Source organism: Halichondria panicea, chromosome 14, assembly GCF_963675165.1.
Source record: "Halichondria panicea chromosome 14, odHalPani1.1, whole genome shotgun sequence".
NCBI lineage: Eukaryota > Metazoa > Porifera > Demospongiae > Suberitida > Halichondriidae > Halichondria > Halichondria panicea.
Genome location: NC_087390.1, coordinates 3512272 through 3531055, shown reverse-complemented (window position 1 = coordinate 3531055; position 18784 = coordinate 3512272). Strand labels below are relative to the sequence as shown.

Below are 18784 nucleotides of genomic sequence, written 5' to 3'. Positions count from 1 at the left end.
CTTGTAGCTACAGTGAGTAGTATTGTACACCTTGTATGTGCAGTCATTGGGATGAATCAGCTCACCTGAAGAAACAGAGAGAATGACTAGTTGAAACAGAGACGACAGCATTAATTGATACTTTGTTAGTAATCATATAAAATTATCTTGAGCAAGTATCATAAGCATCATGTTAGTACACATAACATGTACACCGTTGCACTTTCATGCACTTCAATCAGTAATATTGTATTGTACCAGTTCCATTCATTTTGTCTTTGCTCCAGGTTCCCTTGTACACTAGTCCACTGGAAAAGCTGTGTGTACCCTCACCGTTCCTCTCAATCACACCATTGCCGTAGTCAACATACTCTCCAACTGGGGAAATGAAGTGTATAGGAGGTACTCATCCTCTAGTCTATATACTTGTAGCAGTCACAAGGTATAACAACGGAAAAGCCAGAGTAGTTTCATGCTAAAGATAGTGCTGGTTGACCTATTGATTGTAGAAACTCGAAAAAGCTATATACCAACGTACATAAGTATGCAGTTGGAACAGCATGAACCTACGTAGTACTAGAGACTATATTATTTCGATTGAATGACTGATACATGTATGCTCTTAGAGTTAGATTCCTATTCACCAAGTGATTGCATGTGATTCTGCATTTCAACACACATCCCACAACAATTACATCATCCTCTTACCGTATTTTTCACCATCAGGGAATATATAACTGTCCGTCAGCTTCTTAGTGCCTGCACGTACAGTCATGTAATTGTGTAATTGTTAGCAACTAGCGTTACCATACACAATGACGGCACACAAATGACCTCACCTCCAGCTTTTGATTCATGCTGCTTGGCCTGAGACTTTCCTGTTAACAAGATACGGTAAAAATGTATAATTATAATAATTATGTATGTATATACCATAATTATATGATTAATTTATGAAGTGTTAGGGACAGAAACATTTTTACTAAAAAAAGGTCAACAAAGCCCAATCAGTGTAGCTTTCTGGTCATGGTTGCTATATCAACTAGTGTTCAAGCTGGCGCTGTGCTAATGCCTCTCGCCATGTTTTTGCTTTCGCTCAAAAGTATTAGAGTGTTATCTATAATGAATTTTATATTAAAGTTAGCTTATCTATATAAAGTCACTGAGAAGAAAAGACTTATTTACATGCATCTATTGTAAGTTATTATTTTTTGTATTATGTGGCTTACCAGGACATCAAGAAAGAAGAAAATTGATTCTTCCAGGATCTGTAGTTCAGTGTATATAATATCTAAGAAGAAAAGACCTGTGTACATGCATATTGTTATCTATATTGTTATATGGTAGTGTTTTGTGGCTTACCAGGCCCTCAAGACAAAGATGATTCTGCCAGGAGGATCTGGATCTGGATCTTGGATATTATTTTCTCACACATGGGGAATGAGCGCGCATGCGCATTACATCCACAGGAATAATTAAAGGGTGTGTCCAAAGAGATCAATTTTACAAATGGCTACTGTACTGCTAGCTAGCTGTTTTAACAGATATTTTCTGAGTATTGTAGCTAACAAAAAGCTAGCGCTTTAGTGCAAGGCTAACTCATATGTTGAATAGAAAGTTTGTGCGGACAGATGATGCTATGAAAGATTCTGAAGAGACTGCAACAGCCTTCAATGTGAGTCAAACTAGCCATAACTCGAGAAAGAAGCTTTAGTTTGCTAATCCACGAATCAAAATCCAAGAGAACGTGGCTAGAAGCCTATAGAAGCTGTTAGTTTTCGTCGCATTGTAACCGTTGAGCAGTTATAGCTGGAATACACACACACACACACAGACAGACACACACACAGTCAGCTTTACCGTATCCCTCGTGCGGCTACGCCTCGAGGCATAACTATAATGACATACGGGAAATTTTTGTGAGGTGCAAAATTTAGCGTTTTTCGAGGGCAGACAGTTAGCGCGAAAATTAAAATTAAACTCCCACGCACTCGCATTTCACATGGAAACCTACTGGTGGGTGTGGTTCCTGGCATTGAAATGCGAACATTTCTGCTATAAAAAGTATGGTACATAGTAGAATGCATGAAGTCATCTTGCTCTTCAGCTTCAAAAAAGTCAACAACTAGATGGTCTGCTATTCCGCATGCTATGTAAATTGATTGTAAGCATAATTTTTATATATCCTGTGATGTGTGCCGCTTTAAACCATACTTCCTTGGAAGTTGCAAGCTGAGTATTAAGATGAGCTAGACTACACAGATCTAATCTACAATGATCACTGGTATTCTAGCAAGAAAAGGGGGTGAACATTTTCGCTATTTGGATCCAGAGCCCTCAGCAAACATTTTCGTGGGTTCTAATATTTGTGGTTCAATGCCAGGAAACCACACCAACTAATAGCTTTGCATGTGAAAATACCAGTGCGCGGGAGTTTATCCCGGTTTTAATTTTCGCGTTACTGCTCTGCCCTTGAAAACGCAAAAATTTCCTGCTATAAATTATGGTATGCTGATTACTGTGCAAACACGAGTCTCTACACGGAGTTTGACAAGTCTACTGTTTGCCGCGCAACAGTGACGGCTTGCGAGTCTATATCGCTACTAATTTACGACTCCATAGCATACGTACCTGGCATAATAGCTGTCTGTAGATCTACTGTACTGTGTGACTGACACTGCTCTGTTCCAAAGTACGTAGGTACGTGTCGTAAGAAAGCTGGCCTGTGGTACGGTACGGTGTCTATGACAACACACCCTAGGCCCTACCTCTTTTTTAGAGTAGGTGACCTTTACCAATAATTTTTCGATGGAAAATGGACAATTTTCTTGAGAAGATCATTTCTAGAAAGAAAGAAGAAATAAAGGGGATATGTGTGCCATACCAAGAGAAAACTAACTCAAATTCTTTCTTGAAAGCTCTCCAAAAACCAGGACTATCTGTGATCGGTGAGATCAAGAGAAAGTCACCCTCTAAAGGAGATATCAACGTCAATCTGAATGCTCTCTCACTTGCCAAGGAATATGAATCTGGAGGTGCAGCAGCTATTTCTGTTCTCACTGATGAAGAAGGATTTGGAGGAACTATTGAAGACCTTGTAACTATTAAAAAAGGAGTAGAAATTCCAGTTCTTCAGAAAGAGTTTATTATCGATCCAGTACAGATTTCACAAGCTGTAGCCATTGGAGCAGATGCAGTATTGCTTATTGTACGAGTACTCGGGGACAGATTGAAGGAATTTATAGAATTGTGTTACAAGCAAGGAATGGATGCACTAGTCGAGGTGCATAACCAACAAGAAATTGAATTGGCCATGACTGCTGGAGCAAAGATAATTGGTATCAACAATCGTGACTTAAAAAGTTTTAAAGTGGATTTAGCAACTTCGGAACAATCAGTTAACAGCATCCCTCGTGAGTGTGTGCGAGTGGCGGAGTCAGGTGTGAGGAGTGTGGCAGATGCTCGACGGATGTATGAGGCGGGGTTTGATGCAGTGCTAGTAGGAGAGGCTCTAGTCACAAGTGCTGACCCGAGGATTATGATCAGAGAAATGATCGGTGATACTTGATATTCTTTCTATACCTACCTACCTGTTGCAGTTTACATTCTTATTTCACTAGCTTTTTCATCTTCAATTATTGTGTCTATCAATTATAATGCTATGAATATATAATTATGGTACAGACATAATAATTGTACGTACATGTGTATATATAAGCTATTTATTACACATAGCCGAGAATTCATGCACAGTAACATAATTTTTCAACAACTTTTTTTGTGCCCACTGCGCGCTTTTTCACTACTGTATATACTGTAATAAAAGTCATGTGTAGTATAATATACAATAATATGCAGTTAAAACATTGGATGAAAATACAGGTTACCAATAAATGGCACACTATAGAAAGAGTTATATTTCACTGCAGTCAATGTCCGGATAGAGACGTGAAAAGCGTCCCAGGGTCCAGATGGGAAACACATTTCGGTAGCTGGTGTACGTTATGGCACATGTCTTGTTGAACACACCTTTCACTCCTTCCTGATAGAAGGGGCATAGAGTATGAGAGATACAAACAAAATTATTATAATAGTTGATAGATCCAATATATTTGTGTGCCGAGTATAAACGTACCTGTTTCCAGTCCCCATTAGAGAGCTGTCGGCTCATTACCACCTATTATTATAGAGAGGGTTTGACACACACAAAAGTATGTACCATCATGCGTGTTACACATCTTAGCTGAACTAATACTAAAGCAGTACAAGCTTTTATTCCATTCCACTAACCTTGATGCCTTTGGCTATGACACTGGGGTCAGGATATCTGAAAAGATGTACCAGAGTCATAATAATAGTTATAGTGAACAAGCACTCTCACAGAAGTCTAATTTTTAAAAACTGTATGAGTGTTGAGCCTACTTACCTGACAGCCATGAGTCCAAGTAGAGCCCAGCAGGTGTTGACTACCTCAGAGGACTCTGTCTCCACATACACCCGCTGCTCACATGACTGGGAAAATTAGTGCAATGATGTTTCTTCGCCCAGATAGTTCTCTATAGTTACACTATTAGACTCAGAATGCTACATGATTGTTCATCTGGGGGCCATCCCCACAAATAATGGTGGCCATCCCCACAAATAATGGTGGCCATTACTTTAAATTTAGGGAAGATAATTTATATTGACATGTATGTAACAACGTTTCAGGAATCCTATACATACGTATGTACGTAAACTGTACATTATAATAAGTGTGATAATTATAAATATTACTGTGTGCATGGAGCCTTAATCTCTCTTAGGCGACCCGGCACGGAAAGTGCTAATTAAATCACTCTTTAGATCAGATTCACAGTTAACTCAGTTAAAAGTGACATTTAACCATCAACTCACACTGAAGTCCTCTCCCCAGCCTCCATCACTTTTCTGCTTGGACAAAAGAAAGTCACAAGCTTTCTTCACTTCATCTCCAGCAGTCCTACAAAATGATAGTACATACTTTATAAAAATGTGACGGCATAGAGTACGAAATACCCAGGGCGTAGCATGGTCAATACATGTGGTAACAATAATTATGTAATACATGCATGTACATACCCCCACACATACGCCAGATCTACCACATCCAGATCTCCTACCAAACTGATGACACACTCACCCCAAATCATATCTCCTTCCCATGCAAGCAAGTGCTTCCAGTCCGAACCATGTACCGTAGGTGAAGCAAACCCCCCAGCATCTGCAGAGCGTGCATGTAGTACACATGTATGCATTTTGTGCAATAAACTTACCCCTCCCATGAGCCGTCTGGTTTCTGAATGCTGAGAACATAGCGCAGCCCTCTCCTTAGGCACAAACTGTATTGAAATGCATGTAAGGCACAAATACAGAGTATGTATGTAATTACGATTATTTTGTACAAATTATAGGCATCAAAAATAGTACAAAACTTATTATCTGTAATAATTGCTGCAGTATATGAACGAAAAAGCGGCCTAAGTAACAAGTTGACGTATTATGGACAGAACGGTATTGAGTAGTCCCAGCAAAAAAGAAGTAGTTTTGGAGAACAATAAAATTAGACCCACTCAATCTCCTGTGTCCTGTGAGTTGGAAACTGGTCTGAGAAGTGTTTAAGAGCTTGCACGACAGCTGACGTGCACTCCACATATGTGTAGTCCACCATGATGTCCCCAAACACCTCTGCAGGGTTGAGTAACTCCACCACTGCCCCTGCTCGTTTAGTCTCGTATGAGGAGTAGCCACCATTGCTGTTCTGCATGCTCAGCAACTATATACATATTGAAAATGAGTCCAATTAACGGTACAGTTATGTGCCATAATGTACATGTACCAAAAGTGATCTTTATAGGCAAAGATAATAATTATTTGAAAACAGTAAAGAAAAAATGTGAGTATATATGACTGTGCATGTACTTTGAAGCAGTTGGGACAAATGCACTCACCACATTGACACAATCAAAGAGTCTATCATCTTCTATAGAATCTCCCAGGTAGCTGAATGAGATGACAGGTCGTACAGTATAAGACACACAGAGTATGCGTAAATAATTAAAAGCTTGTCAATGAAGAGAAAAATTATAGCGTACAAAAATACGTACTATGTGCTACATGTGCCTTGGTAGTAATCATGGCATTGCCTGAGCATCATCAATATTTAAGAGCTGACTGCCTAAATAATAGAAATGCAATCTTCAAACCTCCGTGTAATGAGTGGATAGAAAGGGGGAGAGAGTGGGGGATCGTGGGGAATAAAGGTGAAAGAGTGCTTGATAGTGGGGGGGGGAGGTAGTAGAAAAGAAAGGAATGTCTGCAACTATTGTAAGATAATTATTCCGCTACTATAATTATGCCAAAATCAAATTTTCAGTAAAGACTATGCAAAATAGTGACTCGATTCATCACAATTAGCTGCTGATAATCTTAAATAAGACTAACCTGCACTTCTCCTGCAGTAGCATGACTGACTTGAGACCTTCGGCTGTGCAGTCGGACACATGCCAGCCACACTCAACTGTACTGAATGGAAATGCCCCCTGTATACAAGCAAAGTATGCATGATCTCGTGTGTGTGTATCTTGTCAGGCATACCTACAGTAGCGCCAGCTAGTAAACACCTAGCATGCATATTAAGTTATACGTACATGCATACTTAATATAGGATTGAAAAGACATAATGTCTTGCAGGTGTACGCTGATTTGATTCTTAACGCCATCTATGCATGCCCATAAACTCACTTTGTTCATGTGCCTGTAGTATTTCTTGTAGTCGGGAGGGTTGTCGGGAATCTGCATACCAATAATTATATTGAATGTACGTTATGGAAATAGCACCAAGTTATATGTAGGCAGAAATCTGTAGTACCATACCTGAGTGCCTTTAAGGAACCGAAACACTGCCTTCATATTCTCAGAGAAGTCATCATCCTCATACGCACTTGCCTGGAACACAGTTATTCAAGCTGATGCAACAAGTACATGTATAATATATACCCGATATGTAGATTACATTTGCCTAAGACAAACAATAATGCGTCTATTTCTTGTGCTAGCCTCCTACACAGCCTTTTTCTTCAACCAATAAGGATCCAAAGTGGGCGTGGGGACGAGTTGTGTATAATAGAAAAAACTTACTTCAATAAATGCTTGAGTTGCGAACGCACTGTCCCATAGTTGAGATCCATTTGTTCCCTATGGGTGGGGTTAATTATATATACCTACACAGCTGATACTGCACAAGTACGTACCTGCATTTTCATGCCATCCAATCCAATCCTGCAGAAAAGAGCAATGATAAGCGCTGGCACTATAACTGTACATGCTGGTCAGGTGTATATAATTACGTACATGTATCTCTTTACGATTGGCTCACCATAGGTAGTCAGGTACTCTGCTGGCATGCTCCTTGAACCTGGCCGAGTCAGGACCGTCAGCATGCCATCGCACTAGCATCTGAATCACTTTGGAGATCTGCATTAATTTAAGTGGCCACACACTAAATGATATTGAAAGTTTAGTGTTACAGTAATCGAATGATGGCAGAATTCATTTCCGACCTTAGATAATAAGCTGAACGGATAGATTCTTGTATTATTCTATATATACAGGTTGCATGAACTCACTGGCCCAATGCTGATGCAATTGGTAAACTGGTCGTCTCCTTTGATCTGCTTCAGACATTCACTGGTTGCCCACGACCGTAGGTAGCCAATGGAAAACCGTTCGTAAAGGTTGGCCACACCTAGAGAAAGCATGTGGAGAGGAAGCTGAAGTAAAAACCATACTACCAAACACTAGGTAGGCTACTACATGTTTCAATACCACGTGCATGCATCTAAAAACTAGTGCATACGTGATCGAGCACAAACTTGTTTTTATGGTTGTAAAGTGAATACAGTGTATATAATTATAAACTCGTGAAGTGAATGGTCCATGTAACTAGAACATCACAGTTGTCGGATTCAACCATGCTCACCCAGAGTGAAGTCTAGAGTTTTGCTATGGGGAGAGAAGATGTCGCCTGGGGCAATGTTGCCCCTCTGGGCAGGCCAGTTAATGCTGTCGTACGGAGTAGTGTACAGCTCCTGCAAAACAAGTATCAGTTGCATGCATGTAGTGATCAGCAAGTTAAGTTAGTAGCTTATACTGACACAAAGGTACGTACGGACTGGTACAGGTACAATCAATTTTGTTTAGAATTCACGAGGATCGCCTATCAATAAATGACTGGACGCTCCAGAAGATGGATATACCCACCTCTCTCAGCTCCTGTATTAATCTGGTGGGCTCAGCTCTTATCCTGTGAGCATAGCAGTAGCCCATGGGCAGGTACACCTGGAAAGCCAAGAATACAGTCGCATAATTAATGTCTTAATCCCCTAATGTCTACTACAAGAGCACACCAGTAAATAAGGTAAAGTAAGCCTTATATGGGTATGGTAAATACACCTTCTTCTTGAAGGGTATTGTTCAGTATATACATGCATGCATGATGTTACGTACAATTATAGTGGTGTGCATAATTATAAGTACATGTATGTATACATTATGTATGTAGCGCGCTGTCGGATACAAACAAATACCATTACCTGGCGACAGTGACACCACCAGTTCGAAGGGTGGATGGGAATAAAAGTGGGCAGTAACCTGTAATTATTAGAGAACAATATTAAGTTGGTTGTCAAAGAATAATTTAACTTGCAAGTACGTACGTATACCTACAGCATAATAATTATAGAGAATTATAGTCTACTCACCAGAGCTCTGGTAGAAGAGAATTGACACCGTCCCAGTGGTAGACGTTAAGAACAGAGAGCCAGAATTTCCCCCAGGAGGGAATACTCACAGCACCACCCAGTGTGTGGAGGAGGGAGCGAGCCCTGACTACATCCGGGTCATCTCTACTCACTCCCAAAAGTCGCAGAGTGACGTAGTTCAAAACAGTACCAAACACAGTAGATTTGCCACAAATGTGTCTGTTGGTGGACGAACGTAATTATAATAATTATCATTGAGAATTGGAACTTGACATTACTATACTCTCCACCACTCTCATATATAATCCCCCACACTCTCTCCCATCATCCCCCATCATCCCCCACCATCCCCCCTTTTCCCTCGTGCACTATCGCTCACTATTCACCACTATCTCCACCATTCTTACTCAAAAGCATGTACGTACAATAGCGGCCACATTTCCCTGACATTTTCCTGATATTACACTATTTTTTAGTTCAGTACCTTTCCTTATTAAAATCTGCCTGGGAATATACATGTGCTGCAGACAGCTGAACAATAGCATGATGGCCATGCATGTAATTACAGAAAACAGGCTTCTTTCTGGCAAAGTAAATCACACTGTCATGACATGTACATGTACAAGTCTATATGTACGTAATTAAGATGCATCAAAATTAATGTGTAAATAGTGCAGACACTCACAGCCCCCATCCTCCGTCTTCCCTCTGCACGTTCCTTAGATAGCGGACCATCTCTGATCGCTGGGCCTCACTGAAAGGTGTGTCAGTCATGTGACATACTATCACCAACCCTGTAGTCGTGAGACAGGGAAAAACAGCAATTCGCATGTGGACATCAAAACTATAATATTATTATATCAAGCAACACTAAAAAAAAAAGGTCAATTAACAGCTCAATATGTCAGTAACTTTTCCAGTATCGCAATACCCATATAATCGGAAAACTTGAAGGAGTGTTATACTTTGCGAATAAAGTATTTAAACAAAATTAATAGGCGTTTCTTAATTTGGCGTCGGAGCCTATAACTATGTCAATGACGTTCCACTGCCACTTAGCTTTAGTATTGGCATTGGCGGTGCCAAATTTTCCCGTTATACGGTACTTTACGTAACACTGACAGTTCTCTTGCCAGGCTCACCTGCCATCAGAAACAGTGGTCCACCATAGTCTCCCGTCCAGTGACCATCCTCTGCTTGGAGCTTGGAGTAAAACAACATCCCATTCTTTGCTGCCTCCTTGGGTGTACAGGCTTTGGGCAGCATAGGTGCCAGCATGGACTACGTAGATATATATATGCATATAATGAGCAAAGATTTCACACAGCATTCCAATAGTACACCTTGGACTTAGGGTAGTAGAAAAATTGAAAGCCAAGTAACGATTTTATCAGCCGTGATTAATACCTGCAGTGCTGCTTAATGTGGGAGGTGAGTGGATAAATTTTTATTATGAGTCCAAATGCGTCAAACAGTAATTGATAACTTTTTATCCTGTGAGTGAAAGATGTTTTAATATGAAGCCAATAATTATCATCAGAGGATAACCTCTACTTCAATACTCCACATTTAATACACATCTGCACATCTGCACATCCCCTGTTCCCTCTCCCAATGGAACAGTTCCCTCCAGTGCATCTTATCCTAGTATTTATACACAGCTACTCACAGTGTCTAGTCCAAGTGCATGTTTCTCGATGAAGTTCGCCTCCCTCTTGAACACGCCTTCTTCATCATAGACCCATGTTTGTCTCCCTCTCACACTGCTCAATCTCCACTTGGTCAGGTCTGTGGTCGGACCCACAGGGCGAACGAGGCTGGTCACATGACCATTCACCGTTGGCATATGTCTAGACATCTGACGTCTGCAGAATCAGGCAGTAGTCATTATATACAGTGATTTTCACAAGAGGAATCTGCTATAAAGTCAGCATAGACTCCTAGTAAAAACACTCACAATTAGCAAGCAAACCACTTGACCACAACAAAGCCAAAATAGATCTACACGTGTCTAACTGCTATTCTAACTGTGTATAGATCAATGTACCTGCTTGCTGGCACGCATAGGCACGAGCATTACACGAACCACTGGCCACCAGATCATCTATAGGGCCACCAACATGACCAAGGTGGTCTGCAACTGGCATCCCTCAGGTGATGGAAGTCGGATGACCTCAAGAATGACCTAGCCCCTCCCCCCTTTTGTTTAATTGCAAGCCTGAAAAAACTGGTCAGCCCATAGATATAATTATAGAGTAAAGATCTATGATCAGCCAGAAGTAGAAGAGCTGTTTTTCTGTACAAGGTGCATTTATGGTGAGTTAGCGTACACACAATCTTTAAAGATGGGGGTGTGTGCTCATCTTAGCTGTGCAAGTTGTGTGCATGTGGTACATGGTAGCTTGACAAAGCAAATTACGTGGTTCTCAGGCACTAGGCGCGGCCCGCCTGTTTTACACCCCTTGCTCTTTTTTTTATTGCGATGGGCTGTAAAAATTGTCAAACAAAACCACTTGCATTTACGACTTTGACCTTTTTTTTCTTTTTTTCATGACCTTTTTTACAGCAAATTTGTGACCTTTTTCAATGCTGAATGCCTATCAAACAAAACAAAGCGTATTTATTCCCAGCATCAAAATTAATTGACAAAATTACTTCGTCTTCTAACACTGAATGTTTTAATACCAGAGATCGATAGATTGAAATTTGGCCGAATAATTTGTGGTTCATGACTATTAATTCGTGGCACACATTGAAAATTAAGTATTGTTTTAATATAAAATTATTACAGTGGAACCTCCTTTAATGACCATGTATATGCTATGTATAACGTAACGGGCCACGAAATCAGGTCCCAGATTATACACATAGAATTCGAAGTAAAGGAACGTCTCAGGAATGGCCACCTCTCTACTATACGTACATCGAGCAGCTTTCTAGCTAGTCCACAAATCAACTTTAGCAATTGAGATAACCTATCAGAACGGACAGCCACACTCTGAATCAGTAAAAAATATTGCTGAGATATAGGTCTACGACACAATGTAGCTTGTCCCTACTACATGTACAGCCTGTACCGTATACATTGTGTAGCTACATTGTAGAAATAATTATACGTGAGCATCAAATTATGCGTTTGGCCAGGCTTCAAAAACATGCGATATGTATGTGATAATTTTTTTCCGCGATTTCAATGAGATTGTACAGGCCTTGACTAAACGCCGATTGTGCGATACCGTGACAGCTAGTATCACTGCTCGCATAAAATTTCTAGCACTGCGGTATACCATGTTAATATTCCCAGGTAGCGATGAGTGTATTTAGCAGTGTGCTGGAAGTGGTGTCGGCGGTGGCAGTGGTGCACTCCACCACAGTTGCTGTGATGGTGGTGGTCAGCATGCTCTTCCTTTACCGACGACTCGTAGGTGGGGGAATACCCACTCCTAAACAGGGAGAGGTGAGCTCAATGTGCAATTTTTGGGAAAAGTATGTGTCCTTAGCAAATCTGCTGATACCCATTATACCATTAAAAATAGTCAGTATTCAGACTTTATATGTCAATCCAAGGGAGTAAAGTCTAAAAATAAGTCTAAAAAAAACTGATTTAAGTCAGCCCTCCCCAAAACAATGTTGCATCTCTGCAGAAGTACCCTCCCCACATATCCTCGTGCCTTCCATTCCTGGGTCACGCTGTCGAGTTCGGCAAGAACCCCATCGAGTTTCTGCTCAGTGCAAGAGAGAAGGTGTGTGCCAAAATTAATAACTGAATAACTAAAGCTACATACTGCTTATTAAAATTAGGCATGCAAGAATTCATAGATAGAGCAGGAAGGGGATTGGAAACTTCGTAGCTTTAATTATAATAATCACAAATTACCAGTGGTAACATTGGTTGTGATTTGTACCAATTCTCTTGCCCCTCACCTTTGAACTACTCACACACACACACACAGTACGGCAATGTGTTCAGCTTTACAATGGTGGGAAAGACATTCACTTACCTGATTGGTTCCGACAGCTCCGCCCTGCTCTTTAACTCCAAAGACCAGGACCTCAATGCAGCTGAAGTGTATGGCAAGCTGGTCACACCCGTGTTTGGCAAGGGTGTGGCTTACGATGTGTCCAATGATGTGAGTTGAATTATACGTGGGTTTGTATTTTGCTCATAGCTTGGCATTAATTACTGACCAGTGCTATCAGTAACATTATTATTGCTTATAGTATCGGTACCACCTTCTCACATACCGATCGATGAACAGGTGTTCCTAGAGCAAAAGAAGATGCTCAAGACTGGTCTCTCAGTGGCTCACTTCCGACGCTACGTCCCACTCATTGAGAAGGAGACCATTGACTACTTCGAGAGATGGGGTGACAGCGGGGTGAAAGGTGAGTGGCACTATAATTATTGTGCTTGTGTACCTCTGTACATTACACATTTGCACAGTAAATTAAGTGGTGAATAGAGAACAGAAAACTTTCTTGAGGTGCACGATTGTACAGTCATGACTTGTGTAGTTCCTGCCACATAGCTGGGATACCCTATTGTAAATATGACAACCGTACATGTACGTATACTTATATAGATCTACATGTAGTTACATGTACTTTGTACTACACACCACTGTAGACCTCTTCCAAGCATTATCAGAGCTAATTATCCTGACTGCCAGCCGCTGTCTCCATGGTGAGTTGCCATGCAGTTTATTTCTGTGAGCACAAAATCATGACATAATCTTTCCTCTATCACTCTGGTCCTCCCCCCCCCCCCCCCCCCCATTACATTGTAGTTTTAAAAGCTATCGTTCCTCCTTTTGATAATTTTTAGGTTCGTGTTTGTGTTTGTGTTCGTGTTCGAGTTCGCCACTTATTTCTCTCTCCAGGCCGTGAGATAAGGGAGTGTTTGGATGAACATGTTGCCCAGCTGTATTCTGATTTGGACGGAGGGTTTAGTCACCTGGCCTGGCTACTCCCAGGATGGCTGCCACTGCCGTCATTCAGGTGAGACTAGGCATCGATCCTAGCAAAAGTATTATCAGTTTGAATATCAGTTTGACGCAAATATTAGTACGGGATTTAGATCATGCTTTACCTTTAGTGTCCAATTCTATACTCGTTTAAATTTTCAAGCCCACAACAAATTAAATAAACTCACTATTAGATCATTAAATGATAAATGAAGCGTAACAACAGAAATAGTAGTGTGCGATTGCTATACGCTTGATACTGTTTGCAGGAAACGAGACCATGCTCGGCTGGAGATGTATAAGATATTTGGTGATGTAATCCAAAGGCGTCGTGAGAGCTCACAGGGGGACCATGAGGATGACGTGCTCGATACTCTTCTGCACACTACTTACAAGTAAGCTGTCTATATACTAATTACCTGTCAATGAGAGCACATGCTATGACGTACTCACGCTTTACTACGTAGCCTATGAAGCTGTTGATTTTTGTAGTTTCCTACTGGTCTTGTAACAAATGTCGGTATGGTCACCAATTTGACATATAAACCTGCCACTGTCATTATAATTTATAGATTGGTAAACGCTGTTGATGCACTAGCTTATTTCCCCACACACAGAGATGGCCGCACTCTTAAGGATCATGAGATAATAGGCATGTTGATAGGGTTTCTGTTGGCAGGACAACACACCTCCTCCACCACCAGTGCATGGGTAGGCTTCTATCTTGCCAGACACAAGCAGCTGCAGGTGAACAGTTCTCTACGTACGATTTGTCTAGGGATTTCAATTTATTGTGTCCCGTAGCTAACTTACGTTTTGGCATGCATTCAACGGTATCAAAATGGTATAATTATACGCTTCTCTCTTTTAAGTTGTTCTCCTTGTAATAATTATTCTGCCCTATTTCGTGCTCTTGAATATTGTTACGTACGTATTTTGAGTGTTTTACTTTCACACAGAATGCTGCCTACCAGGAGCAGTTGAAGGTCTGTGGTGAGGATTTGCCTCCATTGAATTATGACGAGGTTAGATCTACTCACAAATTTTTTTTAGCTATCTTGCATAATTATATTAGTGTGCAGATACACTAGTTTTAGTTAGATACCAACTGTTAGGCCACAATGTTTGCATGTGACATACGGACGTCCAGCTTCTTATGTCCCAAACATTCCCAGTTAATAGACCTGTACACTAATCATGTTTTATTAACAGGTTGAGGAACTTGCCTTCCTGGAGCGTTGCTTGAAGGAGACCCTGAGGCTTCGCCCACCTATCATGACCATGATGAGGATGGTGAAGTCCACTCAGGTACATATGTAACATGAGATCGATTGTACGTTTTTTTTTTAGTTGAAATTCCTGTACTATTATATTGCATTAATTTCATGTACCTGTTACTGCTGAAGCCACAGCCACATAGTACAGGAATTTTAAGTTTGTAGCACGCCCATGACAAAATCCATGCAAATCTGGCTCTTATTGTGTTGCCAAGTGTTGGTGATTGATCACCAATGACGATATTGCTGCTTGTCGTAACTGTACAGACTATTGGCAAGTTTACGATACCTCCTGGTCACCAAGTGTGTGTCTCACCAACTGTCAACCAGAGCCTCATGGAGGTCTGGACCAACCCGCAAGATTTTAATCCTGACCGGTAGGTTGTACCTTGTACGCTATTGCAAATGTGTACCTCTACCAGTCATGATAAATTACTGTATGGATTGTATATAATAATACTAAAGAAATAACGGAAATGTTTTCTTAGATTTTTAGAACAGACTTCATCTGATGAAAAGTTCTCCTTTGTTCCATTTGGAGCAGGTACGTCCCTGTAAACATAACAGGTAGCTTATCCTATGGCTCATATTACACTCACCTAACAGGTCGACATCGCTGTGTGGGAGAGAGTTTTGCGCTCATTCAGATCAAAACCATCTGGTCTGTTCTCCTGCGCAAGTACGAGTTTGATTTGGTGGATGGTCACTTTCCACCAGTCAACTACACCACTATGATACACACCCCCACCAAGCCTCTCATTCGATACAGGAGAAGGGGCATGTGAAACAAGGACTTATTGTAATGCCACAACTGTTTAGCTGTTTGGTTTTATTGCATGTGTGAGCTTGAGCTTATACATTATATTTATATTGTACGTAACACGATGGCTATGTGGACTGACAGTACATGGTATGGTTCATTTTGGAATATTTATATGGTCTTAAATTGATTGTAATTATTAACATTAATCATGCGTGTAGTAACTGACATGCATAATAATTATATTATACCCCAGTACCCCATACATGCACATGGTATTCTTCTGAAGTGTCAATGCATGGGCATCTTTAAATAGCGCTAAATTTTTGAGGCATTTATATTTCGTGGAATGGCCTCTAAAAGCATTTCGTTGTATAATGTTCGTGGAATAACTGCTACCGGAAGCCACGCCTTTAATTTTTGCACATTATAGCGGATAACAATTTTTGTGGACTTAATTTTTCGTGTAGGATTGGTAACCCACGAAATCAGCGAAAATTAAGCCCCTCGAAAATTTCACGCTAATGTTATACGATATTACATAATTATTACAGGCAGGTTGGTCAGTATACGAGTGGTTGGTCAGTATACGAGTGCATGCAATATTATAATTATAATATAATTATTGTAGGTTATACACGAAATGGTGCATGGATAATTGGCATCATTCTAGGGCTATAATTATAGTGTGAACCAGGAGTGCATGTAGACTCGCTGGCCAGTCCCATCATCACTTCTTGAGGCCAATCCTCAAGAAGTGATGATGGGACTGGCCAGCGAGTCTAGAGTGCATGCACTCCTGTGTGAACAGATAGCGGAGAGTCATGTGGCCATTATTAATTAATGTAGCTTGCATGAGCTAGTGACGATGGGATGTAGTTTACACTGTGCTTTGGTTTACACTGTGGGAATAATAGGCAATAGGTAAACTTCTCGCATTTATTCCAGTTGTAAAGACTACAAGTCTTGTGGCGCTTGTGCGTGTATAAATTAGCTAGTGCAGTCATAGCCTCGAATCCAGGCCGATTAAAAAACGTCCTGGAATCATAGTAGCCTCGATCCCAGGCAGGCCTTGTGAAGGAGGCTAAGTCATTAGCTTTTCAGTTGAGTCCTCTATATATCTATATCTAGCTCTTACTAGCTACCAGCGCAGCATATCTAAAGAATGTCTATAAAGCCTGTCGTTTTTGTGATTGGAGCTTCAGGATCTGTGGGTGCTGCTACGATTAAGAACTTAACGGAAAATTATGCTCACAAGGTTGAAATTCGAGCTGGAGTGCGGAACCCTGACTCAGAAAAAGCTGGAAAGTTGAAGTCTCTTTCAAATGTGACTGTAGTACAGGCTACCATGGGGGCAAGCAACCTAGTTAGCATTTTTCAAGGAGTAAGCACTCTTTACATCGTTACACCTACTGCAAAAAATAGAGTAGAACTGACTACCTCAACTGCTCTGTCGGCAAAGGAAGCAGGTGTCAAACATGTCGCAGTAGTGTCTACCCTAACAGCCAAGCTACCAGACACTTCATTTGGTAGCCAGTATACTAAAATTGAACGCCACATCTCAGAGCTGGGTTTAGTGTATACGGTTCTTCGGCTCCCAATGTTTATGGATGGATACGCGCATTATAAACAATCTGTGAAACACGGAGTCCTTACCCGGGTAATTGATCTGGATACACCCTGCCATGCCACTACTGTTGCTGATATCGGAAAAGCTTCAGCTGCTATTCTGGCTAATCCTGAATTATACCAGAACAAAACGATCGCTATTTTGGGCGATCGAAATACCTCAAATGAGTTCATAAGTATCCTATCAGAAGTTCTTCAAAAAGAAATTAAGTATGAACGAATTCCTTTTGAGGATGAGTTGAAGAAGATGAAATCGGTTGGAGTGCCAGAATGGATAGCCGAGGGTCTAACAGAGGTCGCAATGAAGATGGAATCTACAACTGTGTATTCAGAAGGTGATCTTGGCAAATTCAAACAAATAACTGGTGACGACCCGACCACACTAAGAAAATGGATTGAGGACAATTTACATGTATTTAATTAGCAACACATTTGGTTTCACATGGTAGTCTAGTCTAGTCTATATGACGTACCATTATTTCTATACGCGATAATTGTTAAACTATATATTGTCTTTAGTGGTATACATTGATTTTAATAATACGAGTAATGCGTTTGGCATGCACATGAATCAAGCCACAACAGCCCATGTGGTGAAGCTATCAGATTACACGAGAAGCATAGTTGAGTATCGTATATATATAGCGCGAACTTTTCGAGGGGCTTAATTTGGGTTAGCAATCCTATATAGAGGCCATTCCACGAAATATACTCTATGGTTTACAATTGTTCATCAGTTCTTTAATCTTTATAGCCTCCTTCGGATTGAGTTCTCTATCAGGTACTCATGGTTCTCCTAGGATCGAGGCTAGTTATTATGGTGAGCCTTTTGTTTCAAAATGGCGATACAAAATACCATGTGTTGGTGTCCCAAACTGGAAGGATAAATCGACTCGATGTGTTTTATCAACTCAATATCTAGTGACTTCATCTGGTAGGGATCGACTAGATGTGTTTTGGTAGGGATCAACTCGATGTGTTTTATCAACTCGACTTCTTCTGCCAGGATCGACTCCATCGATCAGGATTAGCCTCGATTCCAGGCCCCTGGGATTTTCTACGCAGAACGAAGGCTCAGACAAGACACAGAGACTCGGCACTCCTACAGTAGCTCAGGTGGAGACCTTCCAGGCACGCCTGCAGGAGGTCACAGCAGCTTACTTGCTATGTTTCAAGGCATGTCACGATAATCAGCTAATTAGAGCTAAAGGTTAATTGTGTCCTCCCTCCTCTGGAGTCGATCCCTATCAGATGAAGTCGATAATCGAGTTGATAAAACACATCGAGTCGATCCCTAACAGATGAAATCGATAAAATAAAATCAAGTCGATTTATCCTTCCGGTTTGGGGCACCAACACATGGTATATTGTAATTGTATCGCCATTTTGAAACAA

At 40.8% G+C, this 18784-nt stretch overlaps 5 protein-coding genes across 10 annotated transcripts in view; 3 read left to right on the top strand and 2 right to left on the bottom strand.

Annotated features, from left to right (window-relative positions):
• The window catches only part of LOC135348086 (MORN repeat-containing protein 2-like), a 58983-nt gene extending 56233 nt beyond the window's left edge, over positions 1-2750 (bottom strand). For 2 of the 3 annotated variants that reach the window (XM_064546258.1, XM_064546256.1), the window contains exon 1: positions 2611-2732. In XM_064546258.1, the coding sequence (XP_064402328.1) occupies positions 2611-2617 (7 nt within the window). In that variant the 5' untranslated portion in view covers positions 2618-2732. Of the gene's footprint in view, positions 1-30; positions 66-237; positions 358-687; positions 739-818; positions 858-2610 lie in introns of all 3 variants that reach the window. The other variant, XM_064546257.1, reaches the window with a different exon arrangement.
• On the top strand, positions 2751-3858 carry LOC135348081 (indole-3-glycerol phosphate synthase-like). The gene has a single exon (XM_064546248.1). The coding sequence runs from the start codon at positions 2795-2797 to the stop codon at positions 3545-3547; it is 753 nt and encodes a 250-aa protein (XP_064402318.1). The 5' UTR covers positions 2751-2794; the 3' UTR covers positions 3548-3858.
• Positions 3806-10945, bottom strand: LOC135348068 (lanosterol synthase-like). 3 transcript variants are annotated; one of them, XM_064546215.1, is made up of 24 exons: positions 10807-10945; positions 10429-10624; positions 9902-10040; positions 9445-9553; positions 8760-8978; positions 8592-8649; positions 8260-8337; positions 7979-8087; positions 7626-7744; positions 7376-7473; positions 7251-7278; positions 7138-7194; positions 6874-6945; positions 6742-6792; positions 6442-6539; positions 5949-6000; positions 5571-5773; positions 5274-5339; positions 5141-5221; positions 4876-4960; positions 4406-4491; positions 4270-4306; positions 4115-4156; positions 3806-4021 (listed from the first exon to the last, which is right to left on the bottom strand). In XM_064546215.1, the coding sequence occupies exons 2-24, from the start codon at positions 10615-10617 to the stop codon at positions 3893-3895; spliced, it is 2205 nt and encodes a 734-aa protein (XP_064402285.1). In that variant the 5' UTR covers positions 10618-10624; positions 10807-10945; the 3' UTR covers positions 3806-3892. The 3 variants fall into 3 exon arrangements, with proteins under 3 accessions (XP_064402285.1, XP_064402286.1, XP_064402287.1); XM_064546216.1 differs by having other exon boundaries at positions 10717-10855; XM_064546217.1 differs by lacking the exon at positions 10807-10945 and adding an exon at positions 10103-10174 and having other exon boundaries at positions 10429-10445.
• Positions 10924-16003, top strand: LOC135348071 (lanosterol 14-alpha demethylase-like). Of its 2 annotated transcripts, none has more exons than XM_064546222.1 (14): positions 10924-11075; positions 12064-12216; positions 12404-12502; positions 12713-12889; positions 13019-13145; positions 13387-13443; positions 13640-13757; positions 13993-14118; positions 14341-14470; positions 14683-14748; positions 14936-15031; positions 15268-15377; positions 15489-15544; positions 15607-16003. In XM_064546222.1, the coding sequence occupies exons 1-14, from the start codon at positions 11073-11075 to the stop codon at positions 15783-15785; spliced, it is 1497 nt and encodes a 498-aa protein (XP_064402292.1). In that variant the 5' UTR covers positions 10924-11072; the 3' UTR covers positions 15786-16003. The 2 variants fall into 2 exon arrangements, with proteins under 2 accessions (XP_064402292.1, XP_064402293.1); XM_064546223.1 differs by having other exon boundaries at positions 10966-11064.
• A 794-nt stretch (positions 16004-16797) lies between these two features.
• Positions 16798-17913, top strand: LOC135348231 (quinone oxidoreductase 2-like). Its single transcript, XM_064546434.1, has one exon. It carries the CDS (start codon positions 16926-16928, stop codon positions 17811-17813), a length of 888 nt encoding a protein of 295 aa, XP_064402504.1. The 5' UTR covers positions 16798-16925; the 3' UTR covers positions 17814-17913.
• Positions 17914-18784: the final 871 nt, after the last annotated feature.

Bases quoted from the DNA above. Each gene is read 5' to 3' on its own strand.
- LOC135348081 (XM_064546248.1), top strand. From the start codon at position 2,795: ATGGACAATTTTCTTGAGAAGATCATTTCTAGAAAGAAAGAAGAAATA.
- LOC135348068 (XM_064546215.1), bottom strand. From the start codon at position 10,617: ATGTCTAGACATATGCCAACGGTGAATGGTCATGTGACCAGCCTCGTT. The intron at 8,650-8,759 runs GTGAGTAGACTA...TAATAATTACAG, and splicing joins TCTCTTCTACCAGAGCTCTG to GTTACTGCCCACTTTTATTC. The intron at 7,279-7,375 runs GTGAGCCAATCG...TCTTTTCTGCAG, and splicing joins AGAGTACCTGACTACCTATG to GATTGGATTGGATGGCATGA.
- LOC135348071 (XM_064546222.1), top strand. The intron at 12,217-12,403 runs GTGAGCTCAATG...GCATCTCTGCAG, and splicing joins CCACTCCTAAACAGGGAGAG to AAGTACCCTCCCCACATATC. The intron at 12,890-13,018 runs GTGAGTTGAATT...ATCGATGAACAG, and splicing joins CTTACGATGTGTCCAATGAT to GTGTTCCTAGAGCAAAAGAA.
- LOC135348231 (XM_064546434.1), top strand. From the start codon at position 16,926: ATGTCTATAAAGCCTGTCGTTTTTGTGATTGGAGCTTCAGGATCTGTG.